Below are 26,734 nucleotides of genomic sequence, written 5' to 3'. Positions count from 1 at the left end.
AGTGCTAAATGGACCGGGCTGTGTCGGCCCGTGATGCCGGGGCCCAGGCATGGCCCAAGCTGAGCTGAGCTGTCATGATGGCGAGCTTTTTTTTTAAAGACCGACCTGATGTTGTCTCTGCCTACCCCTATAGTTTGCTGGGGTGGTCCTAATCGGGCCGGTTTATGTCAGATCTAGCTGACTAGCCATGTCATCATTTTTTTGCCAAAATTACCCTCATGGGTGGGCCCAGCTAGTCATATTTGCTATCAATCAGCTGCAATGCCACCATTTAGGTTCCTCGTAACTAATTTGAAGGGTCGTAGTTATGTGAAAAAAGAATCCAAAATTTGTTCTAAGCTTCGCACCCAATTATAGGGGTTCCTTGATATTTACTCATTTTATAGATATGTAAAAATGATTATAAATACACCCAATTGATCTATTTAGTGGAAACTTGAATAGCCGTAGAAAAGAGAGTGAAAACTTGAATACTTCTGATATTACCCAATTGATCTCAAATGGGGTCAGATAAAGGGTGGAACCTTTAATTACTTAAACACATTTTATGAAAAATCCCTGACCTCTAATCACAAGTACCACCTCGATTAAGTGATCAGAGGTTTCACCTTTCATGTGATCTGTTTTACAATATTTATTTACTTTACTACATTTTCTTAAACATAAATTGATTTTATTTTTCTCTCTAATCCTTTTTTCCAATGGCCGCTCAAGTAAAACACGAAATGAGAAGACCCAAGTGGAAAAATGAAAGAGAAAAAGAAGGAGAGGGGAAGGAGATGGGTCCGGACAGGATGGCCGAATAGGATATATAAATAACGAGAAAATGAATGAGATTGGGCCTGGAAGCCCGCCCAACAATAGCTCCTACCCATCTTCTTGGTTCGTGGAAGGTATTATCATAAAGATGCATAAGGAACCATAGCCGCTGAAAACATCAGCCGTCAAAATTGTGATTTTTATTAGATTTGGTATTCTACAATTTTATCACCAGAGACGGTGAGAGATATCAAGACACGGATGACTGCTCTAGTGAATTTGACTTTGTAGAATCTTGACGTAACTTTTAGTTTTATCAAGGATTTTTGCTATCAGTTTTTCAAGTGTTTTAGATCATTTCTACTTCCCCTGTTTTAATAGAAGGCATATTTTGTTTTGTTTGACTTAGGCTTTGACCAACATTTACTCCATGAATATGTAATTATGTGATATAAAATCAATATCATTTTATTCATTTTTAAAAGTACGTACTTATGATTATGGTTCTATTCCCTCCTACCTCATTCTGCCAACCAAAACATCCAGTTCAGTGATAGCAAAGACAGATATGAGTTTTGCCTAGAAGCAAACACCTTTTTTTTTTCATGAAAGGAGGACATGGCCTAGAAGCAGCCACCTAAGACAATTTGATCACGTTACACCAAACGGTGCAATCATGACAGCCAAAAGACCCATGTTAATTTGCTGGGTTTTTTAAATCCACCAGCTACAGACGAAATACATGAAGGGTCCCTCCGGATCCATTTCACATCGATTGAGCGCCCTTTTCCACTTCAGTGTCACATATACCTCCTCCATCGCATCATATTTACCATTAAATCTGGTGAGTGAGCCTAGGTGGAGAGTTAGGGTCAGGACTAAAACCTCGAAACCATACAAGTCACGGTAATCGAGATGTCATTGCAATAAACATCATAGTAATTTCCTCTTTTATTTCGTGAATAACTACCTAAATCACTTTGGTATCAAGGCTGTTGTTGCTGTATTTCTTACATAGATATAGCGTGTGTATGGTCCATTATGCAATAAGCATGGTTTACTTAGGAGCAGTTTAGTAACATATCATGTACGTTCATCGGTTTCAGATCCTTTTCCCAACCAGTCGACGACGAAACTCTCCAAGAGCCCATATGGGGTATAAGTAGCTATAATTTGCATAATTGAAGTATAAAGAGCAGTTGAAGCATCCAACGTGTTCCTGCATCAACGGTGAAAGTTCAGATTGTAAGCATGGTCTCCAAAACGTACCAATAGTCATAGCATGATATTGAAATATAAGTAATACTAGTACAAATGTACAATAGGGTCAACTCTAGGCAAGGATCATCGTAGGGTTAATGCCTGAAAAGTTGTTCTGAAGATCATATATATGATCTTACACCATTATAATGATCCTACACAGGAGGTATAAACAATTAATAGTGTACTTCCTTCGTTCCATAATTCTTGTCGAAATCTTACATGCATGTAGGCACTTTTTAAGAATAGATACATCCATTTTTGGGCAAATTTGAAACAAGAAATAGGAGTAATATACATCTGTAGGCCCAGAAGTTCAATACTTACTTGCTGTGGAAACCCTCCCGTCTCTAGTTGCATGTTGATCAACTCTTTTGCGGCATGAAATAGTGGAGTTGGATCTCGTTCAACCTTAGTAAAATGACCATGATATGGAAATAACATGTCGATATAATAAGTAACATAAAAATGTTACTCCCTCCGATCCATATTAGTTGTCTAAATATTACATGTATCTGGACGTTTTTTAGGCACAAATACATCCATATTTGGACAAATTGGAGACAATTAATATGGATTGGAGGGAGTATCCTTATTTAGCAGCTAGAGTCAACTCAAATGAACATACCTGCCCAGCATAAATTAAAGCTAACATTGCCCAAGCGGTGTTCACTGCATGAGGACCAATAGCCGCGACATAAGCCTGACAATATTAGAGCAGATGTAAAATTCATTAGGATTTGTGCTTATTAGTATTTACAATTAATATAAGGTTCAGAAGGAACAATATTTGGCAAATTTGAGTTATACTATTGTTAAATGGCCAATCAGTATAGAAGCAATATACTAATTATGTAATCTAAGGACTCAAGTTGGTAGCTTGAACAACGCGGGATTTACAATAAAATATTCAGCCTGGTGAGTTAAGACCTAAGAGCAGCACATTGACTAAGAAACTTAGGACAAATGTATTTCAGTCACATATTACAATTGCATTTGCCAGAATCTGGCCCATTAGAGCAAAAAAGCTGGACACAAAAGTTTGGCTACAGACAGGAAATTAACAGTCAGGACTAGCTAGATGATATGGACAAATACAGTTATGAGATGGAGCAAAATGAGTACAACTTATAAGGGTGCAGGACCCTAGCACTCTATAAAGCCGCGTTGCTCTGAACTTGGCCGTGAGCATAACAAACCTCTTCCAGTAAAAATTACAACAGGCCTAGGGCTGGGATGCTGGTTTACCAGATTCAACTCCAAAGAAATTTCTAATGAATGATCTGTATTTGGAACTCTGTGGATTTTGGGTCTGTGTACTAATGACCTGCCAGATAGAACTACTGGCCACGTCTGCTGGGAGACCAGTAAGATGATTAGGAGATCAAAAAACTTGCTCAGAGATAGGCGGATAGCATCCTATATCTAGTATATGAAGCTAACAAATTTACAAGCCAAGCATTACATTACCAGACCCTAAACAAGAGTTGTTATTAGATACAAAAAAGAACAAGAACTACCTCAGTTTCACTAGAAAGATAAGTCTCTCCCCATCCACCTGTACTTAGCTGCTTTGACAACAGAAAGGTGCATGCTTTGCGTATGGATGAACTATTTTCATATGTTCTCCCAGAAGCAACTAATCCTTTTACTGCAAAGAATGCTCCATAAGTGAAACATATACCCCATGTTCCAAACCTGTTAGATAATGAAAAATGCAATTATTGATTGCAAATGCTAAGATTTCCAATAATTAACATCACCAATGAAGATTATAGATACCATGATCCATCGTTTCGTTGGTTATCCTCAATAAACTTGGAAGAAGTTTTAATACATTTTCCTATCTCTTCTTTGCGGTACCCCGGGTAAAGCTCTCTGAACATAATCAGGGCTTGAAGCACTGAAGATGTGCATTCAACAGACCTATCAATTGGTTGAAGGTGGTGAATTATATTTCATAGTATATTAATGAAAGGGAGTCAATGATATTATCTGCAAGCAAGAAGTTTCATGCTTACGGATAATCGACAACAATGTTCAGGAAACTCTCAGAAGGGTTGAGAACCTATTTTGCCAGCAGTAAAAACCAGGTTAGTGTACGGTGAGGTATCACATGTTAAAATAGAAACCATTTGTACATTCTGTATAAATAAACCATGAGCACAGAAATCAGAAGTAAAACAAAATGAATCCTGGAAATTAAAATTATCACCCAGTTTGAACTTTACTATTAGATTATGTTTTGCATCTGCTATAGTGTATGTTCTTGATGTTCACATACCTATTGGGTCCAGCATCATGCAGTGTCTCTGCTGTATCGACTGGACCCATTTTTGTTCTTCTCAAATACGGATCAAAATGTGTTCCGTTTTTCATTAAGAATAAAATACCAGAAGACGCAAAGTACAAAACAAAAGAAAAAACTTTGTCAAAGAGCAAAATAAGAACAGAAACCCCCCCACAAAAATGTAACTAAACAAGAAAAGAAACAAACATGCATGCATAATGATTAGTTGGACAGCCTCCACATTAGGTCTTGTTTTTGTCATCTATAAATTATGATTGTACTTATTTTTTTTAAAAGGAGGGATGATTGTACGCTATTTGTCAGTTCACAAAATGTGAAAATACTTTTCAGAACCAGCTAATTGAGGTCTGATGTGTAGATCGCGTTGTTTAGGCAAATTTTAAAATTTAAATAGTAAAACTGTAATTATGGTTGAAAATTGGTTAAATTAAAATTACAAATTCGAATCTGCGAACTGGAATAGCCTGGCTTTACTCCAATGTATACCTGGGCAAACCCCGGGCCGGGCCGGGCTTCATAAAGCCCGAGCCCCGCCCGAACCCCTGAAAATAGGCCATTTAAGCATTAAAATAATTATTTTCGAAATAAATAAATGATTTTTATACCTATTTTTCCTTAAAAAATACCCGTTTTAGTCATTTCAGGCTTTTTTCGGGCTTTCGGGCCAGGCTTGGGACTGGAAAGTGAGGCCCGAGCCCGGCCCGGGACGTCGGGCTTCAGGCCGGGCCGGGCCGGGCCACCCATGCCCAGGTATACTCCAATGTTATTTTCTTTGCAAAAGGGTTATCGGATAACATTTAACTTTAGTCACTGCAACACTGTTGTTATGTAGACAATTTCCTAGAGATATTTCACTATTTGCCTCTACAAAATTGTTGTGGAGACACTTTTTTCACGTAGAGAGACACTATATGAAGTGTCTTGATTATGGGGACAAAAGTTGTGATATTATGCTGTCGACAAAAAAAAATTAAGACAATAAATTGTCACATAAGTCATATGAGACTTTTTTTTTGAGATATTTGATGAATTGAACTTATATTGTGGTTAGGGATACTATTTCAGGCATTTTTATGTTCAGTAGAGATACTCTTAGCAAGTTTGATACATGTAATAAACTAAGTATAATAATTCTATTATGATTATGACCAATAGAACATATCAAGTTCAGATGGTTAGATATGCGTCTTATTTCCCTTGAAGTCTTGAGTTAAAGGATTGCTTCCAACATGATTTTTTTTCAATGTACTCAGGTATAGAGACTCAAAAAATGTCTTTATTAAAGGTCATGTAGTGCCTCTATAAAATATCTTAAAGAATTAAGAAATTTTATTGATCTCTTTAAACGTATTATATATGGAATGTAAAGACAATATAATGTCTCTATAAAACGTCCTAAGCAAGGAACATATTTTATTAATGTCTCTACACTCATAGCGACACTTCAAGTAGAGACACTTTTATGGTAGTTCAGCAAGTGGGCCTACAGTTAGGTAGAGACAATTATAGTGTCAATACTGAAAGGGCATTTCGATCTCTAATGAGTTTTGGTGTTAATGACAACATGACATGTGGACTAACCGTGCGCTAAGTGATTTTAGAACTTATATAGAATCAAGTGGCGCGGTTCGTAGCCCTCAAAAATGAAGAAGCGTAGAAGGATTTACGGCCTTTTATTTTATTGAGTTGTATGAAAATCCGTACTATAAAGGAGTCCATTTGGGAAGGCTAGGGTGAATCAACTTCAAGTACACAAAACTACCAGATTGCACCGACCAAATAGCCTACAAACCCATCGGTGAAGATTAGCAAAAACCAAACTTTGAGCCCAAGGATTCTACCTATTTTCATTCCAGGGCGGGAGTGCCGCTCTGCCCAAGCCGGTAGTACCGCCCCAGTGTACCGGACCAGTGCCAAAATGCTACTGACCTAGTGCGGCACCAATGCGGTACTCGGCCAAGCGGTAGTACCGCCCAGTACAGTTTCTGTACATAACGGGCAGATATCTGGGATCCCTATAAAAGGGGGTCTTCGTCCCCAACGGCTCTAACCCCGATCCCCCCATGGTTTTTCACCATTTCTAAGCTTCAAATCTTGAGATCTCTCTCCCTAGTGCATCCCCCAAGCCAATACTTTGAGGAAGGGTAGAGAAGAGCTCAATCTAGGGTTTCACCAAAGCAAAAGTTGATTCCCCTCGTTTTCCTTGGTGGATTTTGTTATACTTGGGATTTTGGGATCCCTAGCCGGAAGGTGTCTCCTCAAGGCCACCAATCTTGTGCGGTGGTGCTTGTGGATTCGGGAAGGAGCCTCTAATTGAGTTGTGGAGTCGTGCCCTTCTCCTTGTTTGTAAAGGTTCGGCGTTCGCCTTCAAGGAAGCCATTAGTGGAGCTCACCTCGCCTTTGTGGTGTTGTGAGAGGAGAATAGAGTGAGCCCTTGTGGCGTCTCTACATTTTTGGTAGAGCACTCCTCCGAACGGAGACGTACACCTCCCCAAAAGGTGGAACTCCGGGATAAATCTTTGTCTCCCGTGTGGCATCATTCTTGCCCCTTACTTACTTGTTTTACTTAATTGTCTATCCTTTGCTTCGGCTAGTGTTTCGGCTATTGCACTTCATACTAGGGTTGCATTCACTTTAGAGAATTTAGTAAGGCCTAGGATTAAAGAAAATGAAAGAAACAAAAGTTAAAATTTGTTAGTCGCCTATTCACCCCCCCCCCCTCTAGTCGTCCATAACGATCTTTCAAATACAAACAAAAAGAGGTAATAACACCCGCAGTACATAAACTTGAAGCGCGCGAGCAGTTTCATACAAAAACTTGAAAAATGGGGCCAGGTGCTCCAAAACATGTATTGCGGATTCACTTTTGGTCAGACGCGTCGAGGGCTTGATATTTTAAAAAAAAACCTTGTTTCCCCTACGCTCTTGTGAAAACCTTCACAGCCGACCGCGGTGGCGCCCAGTAAACTTCTCCGGTCACCGTTGCCCACTCCTCGCCGGTGACCGTTCTGCGGACGAGACCAATGCCCTCGTGCTTGTGAGCAGCTCGTCTGCTCGACTCAGGCTCACCAATGTTGACAATGACACGCCCTCCTCCCTCGTCGTTGCCATGGCCCTCGCTGCCAGCCGTCCTCTCCCTCGCCGCCCTATACCTCGCCGCGTCGGGGATTCGTCGATTTAGGGTTAAACCTCATGGGATTTCGAGGGAGAAGAACAAGAATGAGGTTGCGGGGGCTCGCAAGAGCATAGGGAAATGAGGGTTTTTTTGTAAAAAAATACCAAGCCCTCGGCGCGCTGTTTTGCCACGCTGGCAAGACACATGGCTGCTCCGGAGCGCATCTGACCAAAAGTAAATACGCAATACAAGTTTTGGACCACTTGGCCCCATTTTTCAAGTTATTGTATGAAATTGCTCGCACGTTTCAAGTTTATGTATTGCGGGTGTTATTACCTCAAACAAAAAAGTAATGTCTCTACATGATATTTCAAGTAATTTTTTTAAATACTCACCTCTAATAATGATGTAGTTCTCTTACACTCATATGTTGAAAAGGTGCCATCTTTGTTCTTCAATGAAAAAAATCAATAATCATTATCCAGAGTACAAGGTTGATTTTTGAAAAGAATACATAAATCACGTATAAACTTTACAAAAGAAGTACAACAATCTATTGTGTATTTAAAGCACATGACCAGAGTGTAATATGTTATAAACTTATAATCCAGGAAGTAAATATAAGGACATGGCAAATGATTGAAGTTATAATCGTACCATAAAAGAAAGCAAGCAATCCACTGCATCATGCAACCGTTCTCCTTCTATGGGACCCCCCACAAGATTAGGAGAGATCTTCGACAACATCAACAATGCCTAAAGAAGTAAGAACTATTAAGAAAAACCACATCATGGAATTGGTAACATATTCAAGCATCATAAAAGTTTGGGCATTTGGACAAGTTCAACATAATCAGGTAATTCTGTGACAGAATAACACAAGTGCACTTGCAAATTTCGGTGTAACAGGACAGTAATATATGTATGATACAAAAAAAGAAAAATCTGCATATGCACCAATTTGAGTTGATTAAATCAATGTTCAGATTAGAATCAATAAAATCATATTAATTTTTTGCACCACATATTAAAGATTATTAGTTTAATATATCAGTTTTTTAACCAGAAAAGTAAGGAATAATATCAAAAGTAACATGTCTTGACCTTAACTGCTTCTGCAGTACAATCTGATACAGACCACCCGTTATCTGCTGTTGAAAGTGTCCATGAACCTTTGGATCTATGACGGTAATATGCTTCGCTGTCAGGATGGTTCTCAAGAACCTTTAAAAATTCATGTCAAAATTTATGATGCAAAGTTTTTTATTTATTACCACCTATAAGGTTACAAGTTAGAGCACACTGAAGCTGACCTGTGAACTTTTAATGAACTCATGAGCTTTCCGAAGTGTTGGCCCTAACTCAGCAACAAGGTCTGTCGAGCAGTAGGCTTGAACAATAAAAGATATCTCCCAGCTTTGACAGCCATCGTATACCTGTTGTAAAGATTAATGTAGGACAAAAATAGCTTATGTAAAACACATGTTTCGTCATGGAACACCCGGATACAGAATGCATGGCGCATTATGTGACGAAGCTCAATCATCAAAGACAAAACCACAAATGTTTACTACAAAATGTTGTCAATTCATAGTAGTATGCGGCTCCCTCTTCGTGGATCTTATGGTACTGTTGTTAACAGTTACTAGTAATATGAAACTATGAAAAGGAAGTTAAGCTACATTCATGACTAATTCCAAGGTTGATAGCATGCGATAATTTTCCTCATAATTTGGTTCAATGGTAAACAAATTGTTAGGAAACACAAAATGTAGAAATAGATAACCTGCAAGCAATTGCAGGATCTATGATAAAAATGCAAGGTTTACAGATAATGTGCTCCTTAGCCATTTTCAACCATAAGAAAATGGAGTGAAACACGAGTAGTGGCCAGATATGGTAGGATAGAATTCATTCTCAACCATAAAGAAATGGAGTGAAGGAGGTGTAGTGGACAAGACATGACCTGTGCTTTCATGCCATCTTCTGCAAGCCATAGATAGTCATAGATCCTTGGAAGATGCAATTTCAGTGCATCTGAATTTGGATCGTCGCTCCAACAACAAATCATATTTAGTGCCTAGCAATAAGTGTTGTCAATGTGTTAGTTCAAATTAATTAGGTTCTATGGTTAACCATGAAAAACTCGCAATAATGCAATAACTGGCAAGGGGTTTACTAGGATGGCAAGTGACTAATCTGGTTGTTAACAAATGAACTTCATATATAGGAGGGAATAAACCACAGTGGCAGTGACTTCAGATTCTAGATGTAGGGACTGGTTGAAGTTCCCCTATTCCGAAAATACACTATCATATAATCTATACCAATATATTAAATTGGAGTTGGTGGTGATGGTACGGACGTCGCGGTACGTCATGTCATCAAAATTACGGCCAATATGCCCCCGACCTCCTGCTCCTTCCTTCGCCTGGACATCACTGCTTTTCTCGCTGCAGTTCGCAGCCTGGCCACTCCAAGCATACCGACCCCACGCGAGATCCACCAGACGACCGCTGTCCGCAGTCCCAACGCGTGATCCAGAAAGTGGCCGTCATCCGCCATCCACGCATGAGATCCAGTAGGTGGCCGGCGATAGCTCAACCATCTGGCGAGTCCTTCTTGTTTTCGTTTGTTGTGGTGCTTTGCACTAATCGACGGATAATTCGATAGCTAATTTGGATGTACTCCCAACCTGATTGATGGTAGCTGCTATGGATAATAGATAAATTAGTGTTCTACCATGCACCAAATGACTACCATGTGCATGGTGTGATTGGAAATTAGCATCTACTGATAGTTCGACTGGATGCTTGGAAATTAGCATCTTCTTTCTATGGGTTCTAGACTTTTGGATGTATACAAATTTGCTCTATGTTTTGAACTTTTGTATTGGATCTTTTCTTGTTAGAATGTGAAAATTTGGTACAGAATTTGAATGATGGTTTATTAGTGCACGGGATCATCTTTTTAAGTGGTTGTGACGTCTGCGTTGGGCCGTGCAGCGCACGGGCATTTCCACTAGTACTAAACATATGCCAGTATGTTCCTTTTGTATGTACATATTTAATACGATAGATGTAGAAAAATAGGAAAAGGACCGACGTGCCTAAGCACTGTTATTGCACTAAATTTGCATACTGGACACTAAAACTTTATTGTCGTGAGTGCTTCAGTATTCATACCTCTATATTGAAAAGAAGTGTCTCGCTAAAATGTGTGAAATCAAACGGTATTGGCTATGAGTTCTTTTACCATGGTGTTCTGAACTGATTGACAACAGAATAACTACCATGCCAAAGACAGCCGGATAGTGTTGCTGCGAGGGATTAGATAGACTTAGAGCGCTTAATTAAACTAACAAACATGCATATGCTGGATGTTTTGACTCTTGACCTTTCCTAATACAATATGACTCTGTAGACCTTTCTAATACAAACTTCTCTCCGAAACCAACTCAACGGGTAGCCTACCAAATCTGCTAGCCAACTCCCACTCTCTGTTCAGATTCCCTCCTGGTAGTCCACAACACATGGATATTATCTACAAATATATAGGTAGGGAAAATGACCGAGAGACAAATCCTATGGGGAAATGACATACACATGGATATTATCTACAAATCAGTAAAGTTTGGTCATTCAGAAGGTCTTTCACTAGTCGAATTTTGTTGCACAAGTTGAAACAACCACCCATGTTTTGTTGGATGGATCAAGAAACAAGACACACATCTGCATATGTTACCTTGACAATTGGACATATACCAATGTATTTAGTAACTTCATCTTCATAATGAATATGTTTTATGAGGTTCTTCAGTGCTGCATCTCTTAACTTATTAATTGGCCAACAGTTCAATACGGGTTCCACACATTTATTAAGACAAGTCCAAATAACATTTTGTAGCAATGTCCGTGGATAGCGAAGGTCTTCCTGCAAGAAAAAAAAAAGTGCATCAAGCAGTTAAAAGCATCTACCTAGACACAAAGGTAAATAAGTGAAAAGTTTAGTTTAAGAAAAATAGGAAGCATTTGTATGAGTGCAAACGTTTGGCTCCTGTGAGCCTGGTATTTAAAAATTTGAAAATAATAATTACATGTTTTGAAAAAACTGAATTTTATTTCGAGTGTAATTATGTATGTAGACTAGGTACCTGCAAATGTTTATCAAGAAATACGTTAATATGTGATATGTGCAAAACAACTCAAATTTGTGGATCTATGATAGGAAACAGTACATTTATTTAAGGCTGTGTTTGGATGTAAATATTCAAGGGGTGGAATTGAATTGGGTAGGAATTCCAATTCTGAGTGGAAATGGAATTGGCCTACAATACCATTGTAACTGTTTGGATGTGCATGTAATTGGTAGTTGGAATTGGAAAGTACATCCAATTCCAATTCATGTTTGGATGCACAAACAATGGAATGGTAAAGTAAAAAACTGTTTGAGCATTGTATATTTGATCTGGGTGCAAAGAAAAATAAACAGAAAAGAAAAGAGGAAAGGTAGCAGCACGTGCTGCTTGGATCCATCGGGAGAGGCTTGGCCAGCGGCAACCATGGCCGGCGGCCAGCAACACGGCAGTGTACTGCCGAACAGGCGCTGCAGGGCACCAAAAAGCACTGGACTCCTACAGGGAGAACGAGCAGAACGAAGCGAGTTCCATGGGAAGTTCGGCCAGGGCTTCAGCGGCCGGGAACCGCTCGCCGGCGGCGAGGCCGGTGCTGCAGCGACGGCAAATGTGGCTAGGAGGCTACAGAGCACGAAATAAGTCGGGATTTTGGGGAAAATGAAGAGAAGCACGCCGGATCCAGGCAAGAACGGCGCATCGCCAAAGAGGTAGCAGCGGGCGGGCCTCCGGCGGTGGATCTCGCCAGATACGGTGAAGAACGGGGCTGCTGCAGGAGGGGATGGGGTAGCAGCAGGCGGGCCGGAGGCGCGGCGCCGGATCTCGCCGGATCCAGGAAGAACAAGGTGGCGACCGTGCGCCGGGCAAGCTCGTCGCGTCGGCGGCGGGCCGGCGGCGCTGGGAGAGCTCCAGTGACGGTGACGGAGGCCTCCGGCCTTTTCTCGGGCCTTTTCGCGGTAGGTTCAGGCTTCAGCACTTGTTTCGTTCCTCTGTTTAGAGAGAGCGAACCGGTAAGTGGACGCACGTGGGCAGGGTGGTGGGAAGTGGACGAATTCAGCCCAAAATCGAGCGAGGGGGGGGTCGGAATTTGGTTAGACCGCTCGGTAGTGTATACATAACGATTGGAATTGAAGGAGAATTCCAACAGCAGATTCCTGCGCCCAAACAGAAGAATTGAAGGTCTGTAATTTCAATTCCAATTCTGAATTCGGGGCTGAATTCTTACATCCAAACGGGCTATAAGATTAATGTGTTTGTCCTTTTTATGTAGCTCACAATTAAAAATATTTCACAATAAAGTTTTACATACATCTTACACATTGATATGTACATGTATAGTTTTTTTCTTAATTTCTTGAAACTTCAAAATGTGATATTCAATTTTTAAGGGCTGACTGGAGCTCGCGGGGCAAAAGGGGTTTTCAGGATTTGTACTTATTAAATAAATTTAACTATTACCCATCTTATATACATCAATCACCATATCTAAAGTGTAATCAACCGTTTAACAAGTTGTGTCACGCCTCACGCTTATTCACAAGAACATGGCAGGTAACAACAATAAGATTATTAACTAAAATTACAATTTGCAAAGCAGAACTGAAATCCATTTGAGATGTTTAGTGGCATCCTAACTTTCTAAACTATGAGGGTACACATATCAAAACCATATTATATATGCCATATAAAAGCTATATATTTAATATACATACATATATAAATCCTACTATAAGTACTCCATACAAAATAAAAGGTGGTTTGCACCTTGGAGTGCCATACTTTTTCAACAAATAACATACTTCAACCATATTTGGTTCTAAATAAGGGTTTCAAGCTAGCAAAATATTAGTAAAACGAACCTTTGCACATGTATCACGTGCTTTATTCCAATCAATCTCATGGTATGGTACATTATAGATCTCCTCCCTTATTGCAAATATTGTTGGTGTAATTGGGCCAACAAACTTCTTACCATAAAGATAAGACATTGGCATATAAACCATCCGGCAAAAGCACCAAAATCGTCCTGTGAAAGAGAAAGTGCACTTAAATAAGAAAAAGGATCAAAAAAGAAATAATCTAATGCATACTTGAAGATGTTGCTTCTTGAATGCTTTTGGAATTATTAACTTCTAGCCACTTAAGATATACAACTCATTATTAAAACAAACTATACTCCATCCATTTCAATAAGTGTCCTATTTGAAATTCAACTGTCAAAAAGGAACTTATTCAAACAGCTTAGCCACTTAAGACTTTTTTACCTTTAACCACGAATTAATTCGGAGGAACTTAGGTTGGTTAGATGTAAATGGTACCATTAATTTGTCAGTAAAAATGTTTCTCAGTAAGTTCTTTAATAATATTTTACTGATATCTTATTCAAAAAGTAATGGTGAAGTTCTGTACTATGCAAAGTCAAAAAGGACATCCAATGTGTCATAATTAACAATCATTATATTTCTCGAACACATCTAAATGCGTGACCTTTTGTATATTAAGAAGCAGAAAGTTGATAAGCCTCAAAGCAGAACACCAAATGTGGTGCAATTACAAAAAAAGGAAAGCAAAACCTAAACCACAAAGGGAACTATGCAAAGCTAGGTTGCAAATTTCTTCTGATACTTTTGACTATCACCCATAGCTCCGTAAAATTCAGTAAAATGGAAGTAGTTAGTAGACAATACATAAAGACATGAACATTTAAATATGGTCATGCATGTTGTCAATAAATATGCCCATTAAATATTAGATTGGTAGGAAGAGAATCAAGGAAGACTGTTTCATATTTTTGAATTAATTTATGGTACAATCGGAAACAACAAAGACTGCCTGAAAAATCATTTTACTTTTTAGTCATTAGGGGAATTAAATATGTTGAGGATTCAAATAACATGGACCCTCACATAAGAAGCATATACCTGGATGGATTGGAAGAAAATGTGGGACAAGCCATAATTCAGGAACGATTGCATTATTTCCGGACCATTCATACAAACCGATCACCTTCATTTGAAAACATGAATAGCTTTATCAACCCCTCCATAGTAAGGATTCAATAATAGTTTAGCAAAAACAACCGTAACATTTGGTAATTCTTGGCCTTGAACCAAACAAATAGCGGGTTTGATCATATGCCCCACTTTAGTCTGTACTTTGATGATTTTCCTCACGATTTTCCTCACCTTATTCTGCTGACATGTGGGGGATGGGGCCACTTGCAAGTGAGACTAGATGGGGCAAATCATCAAAGGGAACACGAATAATACTCTAAAATCTATTCAAGTAATAAACATAGGAAATGAAGCTCCAATGCAAAAACATTTTAACTTGGAGGGAAAATATTAGCTTAGAAAAATACTATCCGATATGAAAAAAGAATAATGAATTACTCGGTCTGTTTTCTGATTGGTGAACAATCTAGCACGGAGGGCAATTTTTTTACTTTAAAATTGTTAAAGATATTTATGGAAATGTTAAAGTTAACATGTAAGTGGTTTCAAAAGAAAATTTCGTATGATAGTTAAGGAATTAAGTTCACAATTTCTGATCAATGAACCCAGGCTTCAAGGAGCCCCATTTATTTCCACACACGCAAGCATACATAAATTCCACATACTATTTTGCTTGTGATTCAGTGTTCGGTGGCATACCGAGAGCCATATCTTTCCCCATTGTGGTATTGCAGAGGCACTCCCACGCGATAGAATCCAAGCACGCCCCTTTGTCAAGGCATCTGTATTGTCTAACTCGCCAAGAAGCCTTAAGGTAACATAGTTCAAGCATGATCCAAACATGGTGCTCGGCCCCAACACTTGCGTTCCCCAACCACCATCTTCATTCTACGTGGATCACATTGGATACAGTATTATCAAATTTTCTATAAAAACACAAAATACTAATGCACATTTGGTATGCAAATAACTGAAATTTACGTTGACATGCCTGATGGTTGTAAATGTAGCGACAAATCTCACGGCGATGTTCTATTGATAGGACAGCATTGAGGGATCCAGTCACATGTAGAGCAAATACCTGCGAGAAATGAATTATCCCCATAATGTTCAAGTATTATAAGGCCAGAACTCCTGATAATTACGTAAAAAATATTGATAACCGGGTATATTAAAGTGAACTGCCCACCATTTGACATTATTAACTCAAGCTGATAAAGAACCATGCCACAGGACTATCCTTTTCTTCTACGAAATCATCTGGCATAAAGCAAAACACTGCTGCACCTTGTGCATGGACAGTAGGCTGGACTATAATTAGATTTTGCTTACTACTTAACCAAAATCTTGAACACTATGAAAGTAATGATCAAAGTACATCACCTTCTACTAAATATCTATTTCTGTCTTGGAGCACCGTTTATAGGGAAGTACACATCAAAGATTTTTGAAAGACTCCAGTAAAACATCAATTGATTACTCAATATAGTATCTCACAAACAGTCAGAATCATCATCCAACAACAAAAGCTTGCATTTTTATCCTAGCAATAATAATCACAATCTCACTATGAAATCTATTTCAGGAAATAAATTCAAGTATAATACCATACATAAGAATGAAATACATACCAAGATAGGCATAATGAACAAAATCCCACTGTAGTCGCAAGCCCAATGCCCATCGTGTGCTTGCAGAGAAGAGTGTTGACTAAGGGCTCGCCTCAATGATGTTAGTATAATCTCTTCTGTGACTTCTGCACTATCTAGAAGCTTGATGGCTGGAAGATCGAGCTGAGGATGCTTTTGCTTTGCATACTGCATTTTTTTTTTCATAATGGACACATTACTGATACCCATTGGTGCATTTAGCAAATACAACATACGAGTTCAAACGAAGGTCCAATGTATTTTTTACAGAAAATGCTGTACTATAATTATTTAAACCACAAATTTGCATGTACATAACAAACTTTAGAACTAACAAATTCAAAAACATATCTACAGAGCATTGAACTAGACTCTAAGTAAGAACTCTAGTTCCTCTAGTTGTCCCTTCCTAGTTCTAGTTGCCTATAGAAAAGGAACATCTAGGCCGATCGCTATTACTTGTTGAAGACTTGGGGAAACTATTTATAAAAACTCACAAATCTTTCACTGTTTCATTAATTTGTTCGGTACTTGAACTATGTTTGGATCATGCAGTGATTTTAGAGTGTTCACTCAAAAAATTGCTGAGGAGATAAAAACTGATTTTATCCGGTGTACCGAGATTAATGTGGTTCTCTTTTTCTCTGCAAAAAAAGAAAAATACTGTTCACTCGAAAGGTTACAGCAACGAGCTTTTGAGGCGTCGCTTAACCACAATGAGCGCATATATTATACTGTCGACTAAGAACAACTAAACAATTGCTATTTTTATGGTAAAGATGGCATCCCTGGATTATGAAGGACCCCAAACAGCATGAAGAGGAATTAATGAAGTAACAACTTCAGTTGAGATTTCTCTTAGAGCTCGAGCTCTATGGAGCCTAAAAATTTGAAAACCATATTTAGGAGCATCAATTTTTTTTCAAAAACATCGATACGTACAGATGAATGTATTACTATATACCTGTAAAATTTCATTGATATACTTTTCTTTGTAGGTTGCACAAAAAAGAAAATTGTGTGGATCCACACCAAATGTACTACTCACTCCGATCCTAAATTGTTGTCGAAATATTACATGTATCTAGACACCTTTTAAGAGTAGATACATTCATATTTGGGCAAATTTGAGACAAGAATTTAGGATCAGAGGAGTATTCATTAACTGTAGATCCATGTGTTTGTATGTTTGTGTAGCACAAATAACACATTATTTCTTTATGAAATTTTACACATATATAGTATACTATATTGTATACTTTCGTATGTACATCCGAAAAAAAAACAGATATCTGTAAAAGTTATACATATACATTTTGAAATTGCTTTTTTTTTGGACAAAGAGTTCTATGGAGCTCAGAGCAAAAATCCTGCGACAGGCTGTGGTGTGGAGGTTCCATTTGGAAGGTGGACCCGTCAGGTGGAGTCGCTCTTCGTGGGTTCTTCAATCCGGATTTTCACTAGTGGCATGATGTCCACGGGGTGCTTAAAATACTTTTTTCTACATAAAAAGTTATAACAAAATTTGAATTTCTTATGAATATATACATATACGTAGTGTACGATGATGTCATCATTTTTTTAAAGAAAAGCAAGCAGGATAATTTGCTAAAGAGAAATACTCACTCCTTCTAAAAATAAGTGACTCGGTTTTGTCTAGATCCATAGTGTATTAATACATGCGAATTTAAATAAATTCCTTTCACTTGTTTCCGGACAAAGGAAATACGTTTATGAGTTGTCATCTCCTAGTCACACACTAATTTCTTAGTTAAATGTATTTACTTCAGAATTTTAGCTAGCCCATTGCGCAACATGATTTCAGAATAAAAGGCTAATAAAAGGTTGTCTTATCAACGAAAATTCATTTTGGGTCCCATCACCCATTGCTCTCAGAATCTGGACCGCCCAAAATCCCATCCGACACTTCTCTTGGTCCTAACCCTATTAGGGCATCTTCAATGGCAAGCCGTTACTAATTTTCATCTCTCTCATCTTTCTTTTGTTTATTCTCTTCTTTTTTTCTAATGAACCCACATGTCATTCTCTTTTCATTTTTGGTACCTGTGAACAAGCTGTTACTTCTGCAAGTAACTAGTACTAAACTTTTCTCTTCATCTCTCCGCTACGTAGGACTAGTACCTTCTTAGTACCTCCTATTGGAGATGCCCTTAGTACACGGGCACTTTCTTTCTCGTATCTCCGGTATTTCCGGACGTCTGGGCCCGCCCGACGGTTTGTTTATTCGGAATAGAGCAGCTGGTGGCCCAAGTTGACGTCACATTTTCACGGGCCAGCACATCTTCTGTGTAAATTGGCCCAAGTTATTATCAACATTTAAAAAATTAAATGGTCTAGCTCATTCGTTTTTGGCCCAGAACAAGAGCTGTACCATTCCGAATAAACGATCCCCTGCTGATTAGGCCCAGATGGGGCGACGAGCCAACCTGGGACTGGCCCAAGACACATCATGTGCCATGTCAAATTATTTTTGCTAAACAATTACGGGGCTGCTCAAACAACAGGTTGCACGTGTTGTTTCCGTTTTTCTTTTTTTTAATGCAATTTTTTCGTTTCCTTTCTTCATAGACCTTTTATTTTGTCCTTTTTTTGTTGACAGTTTAGTCTCAGTAATTGAACCCTTTTTCACACGCTAGACCGTTACACTTTTTTTTCCTGCAACGTGAAAATATGAGGAAATCTGATTTCCTTTTTTTGGACCACTACTTTTATCTAAAAGCCTGCGGGAAATGTGACGACCCCATCTGCCAGAAAAAAAAACAAGCACTCCCCGCGCACCACCGCATGCATCAGTACTCGCAAGGGCTTCGTACGCTTCTTTCCGTACGGTAACCCGTTCGTAGCCAGAGCTGGGTACGGTAACTTTTTTGGAGCCAGTTAGTCTTGTTTCCATTGCGCGATGCCCGACAACACCTACATGTCCACCACTTACGTGTTTGCCACGGTGATCGAAGCTATTAGATCGACCCATCATAGTACCCAACTCTGGCTATCTAAACGGCGACGGATCGTCGGCGACGGATCCGCGGCAGCACCGAGCGTCAACTCTAGGTCATCGACGACGGACGATAGAGGAACAACACTGCTGCATCCACCGTCGCCGTCCCTACCAAAGCAAATGAACAATCAAAACAAATTTAAGCAGTCAAAACTAGGTTTTTCCCAAGCACCGGCATTGAGGACGGGAAGACAGATCTAGCTAGAACAAACTCATAGGATGCCTCCCGATGCGGTAGCGCACTGCGGCTGTGCCAGCTGCTCGTCGACGCCCGACATCTCGTCTTCGGCTGCTAGCCTCGACTGCCGCCGGAAGCGAGCAGCTACCTTACTGCTGCTACGCAGCTACGGCCTTTCTCCTCCACCTCAGAACAGAAAATGAAAATCGCTCTTTCTGAGACGGGCGACCCCCCTACGGCCCTACTCAATGCTTGCGCGGGCCTCGACACCTCTCTACTCAAAACGGTCCAGGACTGAAAATGTCAAAGCTGTGCCATTTTCGAACTGGCCCAACAGTGCCAAAACAAGGTTCTGTACCAACCCAAAAAAAGCTGTACCGGTCCATGTCTAGGCCTAGCACATCTTGTTCTAACCCATGTATTATTTCAAACGAGTCCAGCAAAAAAAGATGGACCGGCCCAGTATAGTTCACTGTTTCATACTCTATACTGGGCCAAAAAAGCTGACAAACAGCCCAGGCTGTGGGAGGAAAACGAGGACGTCCAGCGATTCCAGGAGCAATGGGTGACGGGACCTAAAAATCCACGTTCGTCTTATCAACCGGTATACATGCCTAGATCTTTAATGCTTTAGTCAGAAAAGACGGTAAGGTAGTGCAGATTTCCTTGCAATTATTTATGTTCCGTCCGAACGGTCAGTGCTCCAATGTGTGAGCACTCCCAGCGCTCGTTCCATGGCTCGGGAACATGGAAAAATAGCTGAGATGGCATCCTAATTATTGCAAAAACGAAGAAATTGGTTCTTAGAGCAAGATTAATAGTTTAGCCTGCTGCTGACTATAAGCTTTTGCCATGTCATCTTTAGCTAACATATAGCTAGCATGTATAATAAGGTGGTTACAAGAATGTATTATTTTGTTATAAGGAATCTCACATTGTAGTCTCATATAGTACCTAGAAGCACGTGCTGCAGCTGGCTGTTAGATAGTACGCCATTTATTTTCTCTCTCCTTTTATCTTTTCTCCACTAAGGAATTAGATAGGTGGCTACAAGAATGTATTACTTTGTTATGAGGAGTCCCACATTATAGTCTGATAGAGTGCCTAAGAGCTCGTGCTGCAGCTGGCTATTAGATAGTAGGCCACTTCTTTTCTCTCTCTTTTTATCTTTCTCCAACTAAAAAATAATAAAAATATTTAAATTCTTAGAGCCTGCTTACATCACCTTATTATTCTGGTTCCGTAAACGAGCACCCATGGCTCATACCCCCACACACTTATTAATTGTAATCGATCCCGTGCGACCAAGTCCAGAGCGATTTTTCTCTCCCCGTTTCTTCCCTGATGCAGAACGGTAGAGCTCGTGCATCGCCGCCCTTCTCGCCAGAGCTGGCCGCTCCTCTCTGTCCTCCATTGCCCTCCGGACGCCAGAGCTCGGAAGCTCCTTCCCCGATCTATCTCCGCCGCCCTTCTCGCAGCTCCTTCCCCGATCTGTCTCTGTCACCCTCCCGCCACTGGTCACAGCCCACCCAACCACAGTTCGCCACCGACCTCCTCCGCGTCCCCTCTCTTTGCTGCACCCATCCCGACCATCCTCTGTCCAATTAGTAGCTCAAAAATTTCGGGCTTCACAGGATACCTGAGTTCTTTCTCTTACAAAATTCGTGCTTCACAGGATATCATCTTCAAATTACTACCTTCCCTGTACTCCCAGCATCGATGCGAATCCATTTTTGCCTTTGCCGAGCTTCATGGTCAACCATGGATGCGAGATCTAGAAAAAAAGTTGGCTTGAGATGTGAGGGAGAGGAAAGGGAACTAGGGGAGAGAGAGAACGCCCGGAAGAGGCTGGGGAAGAAGAGAGATGCGTAGAAGATGCCCGAAAGATATTAATTCTTTGGCCAGATAAAAAACGATGTACTGGAGGGTGCGTCCCATCAGGCTGACGTGGCTGCTATGGGACGCCTCACAAGCGACGAGCGCTGCGACTCGGGCACTCGGCCGCCGCCACCGCCATCTCGCTCCCTCCGGCTACCACGCCCACCACCCTCCTCCACTCTCAGGCCGAAGCCCTCGCCGCCTCTCCCACGAAGATCCGGCAGCGCGGCGCTCTTCCTGGAGTTCATCTCGTCCCGGTCCAAGATCCCCACCGAGCTGCTCATCCACCCGCCGCCCTGCTCGCGCTCCCTGCCTCCCTTCCATGTAGTGATGTAGATCCATCTCGCGGTCCAGAGCTCCTTCCCCTACGTACGAAGCCCCCGTAACAATCTAAATTCTTCTTCCTTATTTTCGATCTTTGATTTGTTTTGTTCTTTCTTGGGGGTTGATTAAGAACTGTTTTTTTTCTTTGTCTACTGCGGCACCAGCTGCAGGCAGTACACCGTGTCACCGGCTGGCCCACGCCCGCCGACGTCCTCTGCCTCCTCTCCGTCGACGCGCTGCCTGCTTTGGAGGATTTTGACGCCTGGCTCGCCAATAAGCTTCTGCAGATCCTACGAGACGTAGTACAGGTATCTTTTTTAAAGAATATATTTAGTTAACTGCAACTTTTGTGGATTATTGATCTCATTGTGTGTTTCTTGTAGAACTCGGGGTCACAATTCATAAGGGAAGGAGAAGGACTTGGAGGAGCTCGAGTGAGCAGCAGGTTAGGAAGTAGGCTCTCTGATTCTCCTTGAGATCCTGAAGTTTACTGTCTTACTTGCCCTCTATGATTTGTCTCTTCCTTGCTGTTACTTTAGCATACTATCTTTCAGCATCCTCCGTTCAGAAATTCAGATAATTACAGCTAGCGGCAACACAAGTGTAGATGTGTCTCTTGTTTCAGGAAAGAAAGAGCATTTCTAGTGAAGTAGTGACTGAAATATATCCCTTGTCTGTAATATATCCCTTGTCATACATTGCTTGATTTGCTTGCTTTTCACATTAATGTTGTGATATATCCCTTGTCTAGAAATAACCACCTTGTCCATTTTTTATGGAAGTCATAGTTGCTGCTCCTCAATAGTTGATGTTGCTGTTGTTGCTTTGCATTGAACTGTAGTTATTACTACCTCCATTTCTAATAATTCTTATGATTTGTGAGAGTACAAAATTTAGATTGAAGTGTAGAGTTTCAATTTTGAATGTTCCATAGGAAGCAGAAAATGATGTTCCTTAATTAGTGCCACATATATAACCTGGTTAGATCCTGGAGGTTGCTATAATCATGCCTTGCAGGTTCACTGAGCACAGTATCTTCAGAATCGGCATTCAGCTGTGATGGCAGAATTCTGGGGGATTATCGAAGCTCAATGAAGCCAGAAATGGTCGAGGCACTGGTTTGTAGTAAAGATTGGTTGACTGAACTTCCGGAGAACGAAGGTATAACTGTATTATTTTAACAAGTTATGTAATATGTCAACTATTTATATTATCTGATATGCATTTTCATTTGTAGGTAAAGACCCAATGGTGATTGTCTCCTAGATCTTTGATCTCCATCAATGCCTACAGGTATGCCATCTTGCTTGTCGATTTTTTTTTGAAGCCATAGTTGCCGCTACTCAATAGTTGATGTTGCTGCTGTTGCTTTGCATTGAATTGTAGTTATTACTACCTCCAGTTCTAATAATTCTTATGATTTGTGAGAGTACAAAATTTAGATTGAAGTGTAGAGTTTCATTTTCGAATCTTTATTCAAGTTCTCTTGCTGAACCTTAAATAAAGGGGCTTGTTCATAGCTGACAAATCACTTCTACAGGGACTTGTTTTATCCTTTGAACCAGCTTGCATAGTCTTTCATCATTATTTAGCTGCTATTGGATGTTGCTGCTGCTCTTTAGGTGTGGTAGCTAATTAATCAGTTTTCAGCTGTCTTATGCTTGTACTCCCGTGGCACAAAATCAAAAGATTTTCCATATTTTGGCTCCTAAAGAGCAACTCTTAAACCTGTATTGGTTATCCGTCTGTTTATTTCTTGAAGATGGTATCGATTTCTGCTGATAATATTCAGATGATTGTGCATTTCTGCTGCTGTCTGCTGCTGGGCACCTGAACTTTGACATGGAGTGATGCTGATAATATTCATGAACTGCGATATGAAGCGAAGGCCTCTACCCGCAACCATTTTCATTGCCATGGAGTTCAGCCCTTTTTATGGTTACTAGTGTCGCTAGAGCTTGTGTTGCTTGATGAGAAGAGCATGATTATCTTGATGAACTGTAAATCTATTATGTGCACCATCTCAGCGTCGTTTTCTTTTAGATGTGTTTTATTTCTGTTTTTTGGGACCTCTAGACCGATTATCATCCTCGGTTAATGTATCTGGGGACACTGATATGAATTAATCATATTATTACATGAGAGCCTGACATCGATGTATATCTAATGATGCCATGAATTTTGTTACTGTAATTGTTTTTTACAGGTCTTTGGGTTGCTACCCGTTTCTGATTGGATATGTTGTACAACCTAAAGATCACATGATGCTTGTACAATGGTTCAATAGTTGTTAATTTTGTCCAAGATTTGCTGTTTTAATTCCATATTGGATAGGACCCAATATCACTTCAGTGCTAGCTAAAAATCACATGATGCTTGCTGGTTTGGACGTGTATCACTTCAACTGTACGTGAATGTATCAGTGTATCTGAATATAGCAGCACAGGCAGGCTGTGGAAACATCTGCTGGTAGCGCCTCTCCTAGCGTTGGCCCCCATGGTCCCCATGGTCTGAGACGTGGATTCCAACCCGCAAACTTCGTGCGGTCTGGTGAGGTTCGGGGGCTCCCTGATTAGTGGGATGGATTGGTATGGGGAGCGAGCTGGCTGCCGCATGGATCGATCTGGGTCTGGTTCGGGTTTGTCCCCGTTACCAGGCCTAGCTGCTGATCGGTCTCGGACGGTCGGACCTTTCTCCCGGTTCGACTTCTGACGACTCCTAGCAGCCTGGTAGGCTGGTCGCCAGATCGGCTTCGCTTGCATATATTGCAGTAAGCGCCGCCCGGCGTCCGGCGGCACAACCTTCCTCCTCGGATCTGGGGCCGTGATGCGGACCCAGGAGTCGGACGAGCAGAACGTGGGTGTTCCTCTAAAAAAAACAGTATGTGGGTGTTGTCCTTTTTTCATCTTTTCATGACAAAGCGGGTCCCACCAGTCAAAAGTGGCATCAATCATCGTTTATCGTTTATTCCAATTTGAACAAACTTTAGAATGTTGGTGGTTTTGCACAAAATAACAAAACTGATAGTTATGTGAAACAACTTTCCTCACTGCCGCAATAGACAAAGTGCTAAAGTGAATGTCTGATGACGGCACCAGACGGAACCATATAAAACCAAAAATCTTTGATGTGACTGATAATCAGGTAGAATGAGTGATAGCTAGGGAGCTTTGGTACGATTTTACATCCAATTAATCAGGATGATTAAAGTGTTATTGATGTGAACGATATCTAGTTGCCGTAATGTACGTCCTGCCTAGTACTACGTACTGCCTTGTGTGTCCAATAATTGTTGGTCCAGATTAGATGATGTCGATTTGTTTTGCGAAAAAACATCTTACATCATGAAGTTGACGATCATATTTGCACACCACAGATGCGGTTTTCTTCCTTTCCGAGGAGGCAAAAGTTGGGTAAATAAATTATTAAACGCGTTCATGCAAATACAGTACTTATGCGTTCTGTACGTATAGATCCATGCGAAAATGAAGTGATGCGCATACCTGAATGCCAGTATATATATATATATTTTAACAACGTACGTTTCCAGGTTCACTCTTCAGCTTCTATCATCCATTTGTATCATGATGTGTCCTGTTTATTGTTACGTATGTGTCCTCTCAAAAAATATGTTACGTTTGTGTCCTTTTGCTCCTAGCTAGCTTGTAGTATTGTTTTCCAGATCCCGTAACTCATAAGCATGTGGGTATCCTTTTTTCAACACAAAAAAAAGTGGATATCCATGCGCGCCATATCGTTAACTTCTTAGAGCATCAACTGGTTTGATGATGGATCGTCTTTTAAACCTTGTCCAAAACTCCAAACACGTACTCCAGTTTGTCAAAAGAAAAACAACTCATCCGAGAAATCATAGATCGATAGGGTGGCAAACTTTGTGCAAGTTTGGGGATCTAGTATAAAGTTTCCATGAAACATAGAGTTCCAGTACGATCCCATGTGCAGAGAGATCCTCCGTAGAAATCCACGTCACTTATTTTGGAACGGAGGGAGTACTACGTTACTGAATGAAAAATCTGAAATATGCTCAAGACGAGACGTGCACAGGTATATATACCTGCATGCGCATGAGGAGATCTTGTGACTCTTTCTTCTGGAAGCGGTGCTCCGTGAACTCCCGGCGTACCCTTTCCACCTCGGCGCGCTCTTCCGGTGTGCCGAGGTCGGGTTCGAACTCCCACACGGCCCTGCCCAGGAAGTTGTTCACTGACCGCAGCCATGGGCCGCCGCCCTCAGAGACCTTCAGCCTCCACATCGATCTCCTCCGATCCGGGCCACGATATATATGAACGAGAGTAGTACAGTACAGCTTGGTGGAGAACCCAGCAGCGAGCTTGAAGCCATGCAACTGATCGGGCCGGCTTTATATATATGGGCAAACGGGGCGCATTATTGCTGTGCCTCTGCTCGCCAACCAACTGAATTGAGTGAGAGGTGATGGCCGGCCAGCAGGACCTCTCATAACTCAAGGAATTTATTGGGCAAGCATCTTGTTCATGTGGGCTACAGCACTTTTTCTCCATCCTCCTTCCTGGGAACTTGAATAGGAGGTGGTGTACACTGTACACACAGTACGTGGTTGTTCAAATGTACCTCATCAGCTGTACGCTGTGACATTGTGTAGCGTCTTCGAGCAAAAAGAAGAAGAGAAATCACCGCGTTGATAATAGCGTGTCTCCCTCCCTGAGCGGTAAGGAGATCAATTCACTCCCATTATTGCGGTCCAATGACATGACAAGCCATCTCAGGAATCTCGTACAGATCATCTCCTTACCGCTCAGGGAGTACACACCTTCAGTACATGACATAAATGGTACTCCCATTGGTAAATGATGATTTGGACTTGTACACAAATCATGGTACACACCATTTATGTCATCATTTCAGTACATGATGTTTCTTTCTCGCATTTATGTCCTTACAACTACAAGTCCAAATGATGGTCTGTACATGACATAAATGGTCCTCCCATTGGTAAATGATGATTTGGACTTATACCCACGTTCAGTACATGATGTTTCTTTCTCGCATTTGTGTCCTTACAATTACAACTAGTGCAGCAAGAATCTTCTACTGTACCATATTTCTTCCGTCGTTAAATTTGAAATTCTGGGTTTGCAGTGTCATTACCACCTCA

General features: G+C 40.7%; 1 protein-coding gene and 1 long non-coding RNA gene across 4 annotated transcripts; one reads left to right on the top strand and one right to left on the bottom strand.

Moving 5' to 3' along the window:
- Nucleotides 1–1,552: 1,552 nt before the first annotated feature.
- Nucleotides 1,553–25,951, bottom strand: LOC100827654 (achilleol B synthase). Its single transcript, XM_003563817.4, has 18 exons — nt 25,655–25,951; nt 16,163–16,348; nt 15,523–15,612; nt 15,231–15,419; nt 14,499–14,583; nt 13,437–13,603; nt 11,190–11,378; nt 9,412–9,525; nt 8,759–8,881; nt 8,550–8,669; nt 8,103–8,201; nt 7,841–7,897; nt 4,041–4,087; nt 3,802–3,945; nt 3,540–3,717; nt 2,648–2,722; nt 2,347–2,430; nt 1,553–1,978 (listed from the first exon to the last, which is right to left on the bottom strand). The coding sequence occupies exons 1-18, from the start codon at nt 25,850–25,852 to the stop codon at nt 1,862–1,864; spliced, it is 2,262 nt and encodes a 753-aa protein (XP_003563865.1). The 5' UTR covers nt 25,853–25,951; the 3' UTR covers nt 1,553–1,861.
- Nucleotides 21,170–23,774, top strand: LOC104581565. Of its 3 annotated transcripts, none has more exons than XR_729579.3 (6): nt 21,170–21,637; nt 21,744–21,887; nt 21,963–22,032; nt 22,597–22,740; nt 22,817–22,872; nt 23,372–23,774. It is a non-coding gene; the product is annotated as an uncharacterized LOC104581565 (long non-coding RNA). The 3 variants fall into 3 exon arrangements; XR_729578.3 differs by having other exon boundaries at nt 21,177–21,637; nt 21,963–22,024; XR_729580.3 differs by having other exon boundaries at nt 21,178–21,624; nt 21,963–22,024.
- Nucleotides 25,952–26,734: the final 783 nt, after the last annotated feature.

The sequence above is a fragment of the Brachypodium distachyon genome, chromosome 1 (genome assembly GCF_000005505.3).
Source record: "Brachypodium distachyon strain Bd21 chromosome 1, Brachypodium_distachyon_v3.0, whole genome shotgun sequence".
Classification (NCBI taxonomy): Eukaryota; Viridiplantae; Streptophyta; class Magnoliopsida; order Poales; family Poaceae; genus Brachypodium; species Brachypodium distachyon.
This window is presented reverse-complemented; position numbering and strand designations above follow the sequence as displayed.

Coding starts and splice junctions, on each gene's coding strand:
- LOC100827654 (XM_003563817.4), bottom strand. CDS start 25,852: ATGTGGAGGCTGAAGGTCTCTGAGGGCGGCGGCCCATGGCTGCGGTCA. Junction 13,604..14,498: donor TTTTCTTCCAATCCATCCAG/GTATATGCTTCT, acceptor TCTCTTTCACAG/GACGATTTTGGTGCTTTTGC. Junction 1,979..2,346: donor CGGGAGGGTTTCCACAGCAA/GTAAGTATTGAA, acceptor CCGTTGATGCAG/GAACACGTTGGATGCTTCAA.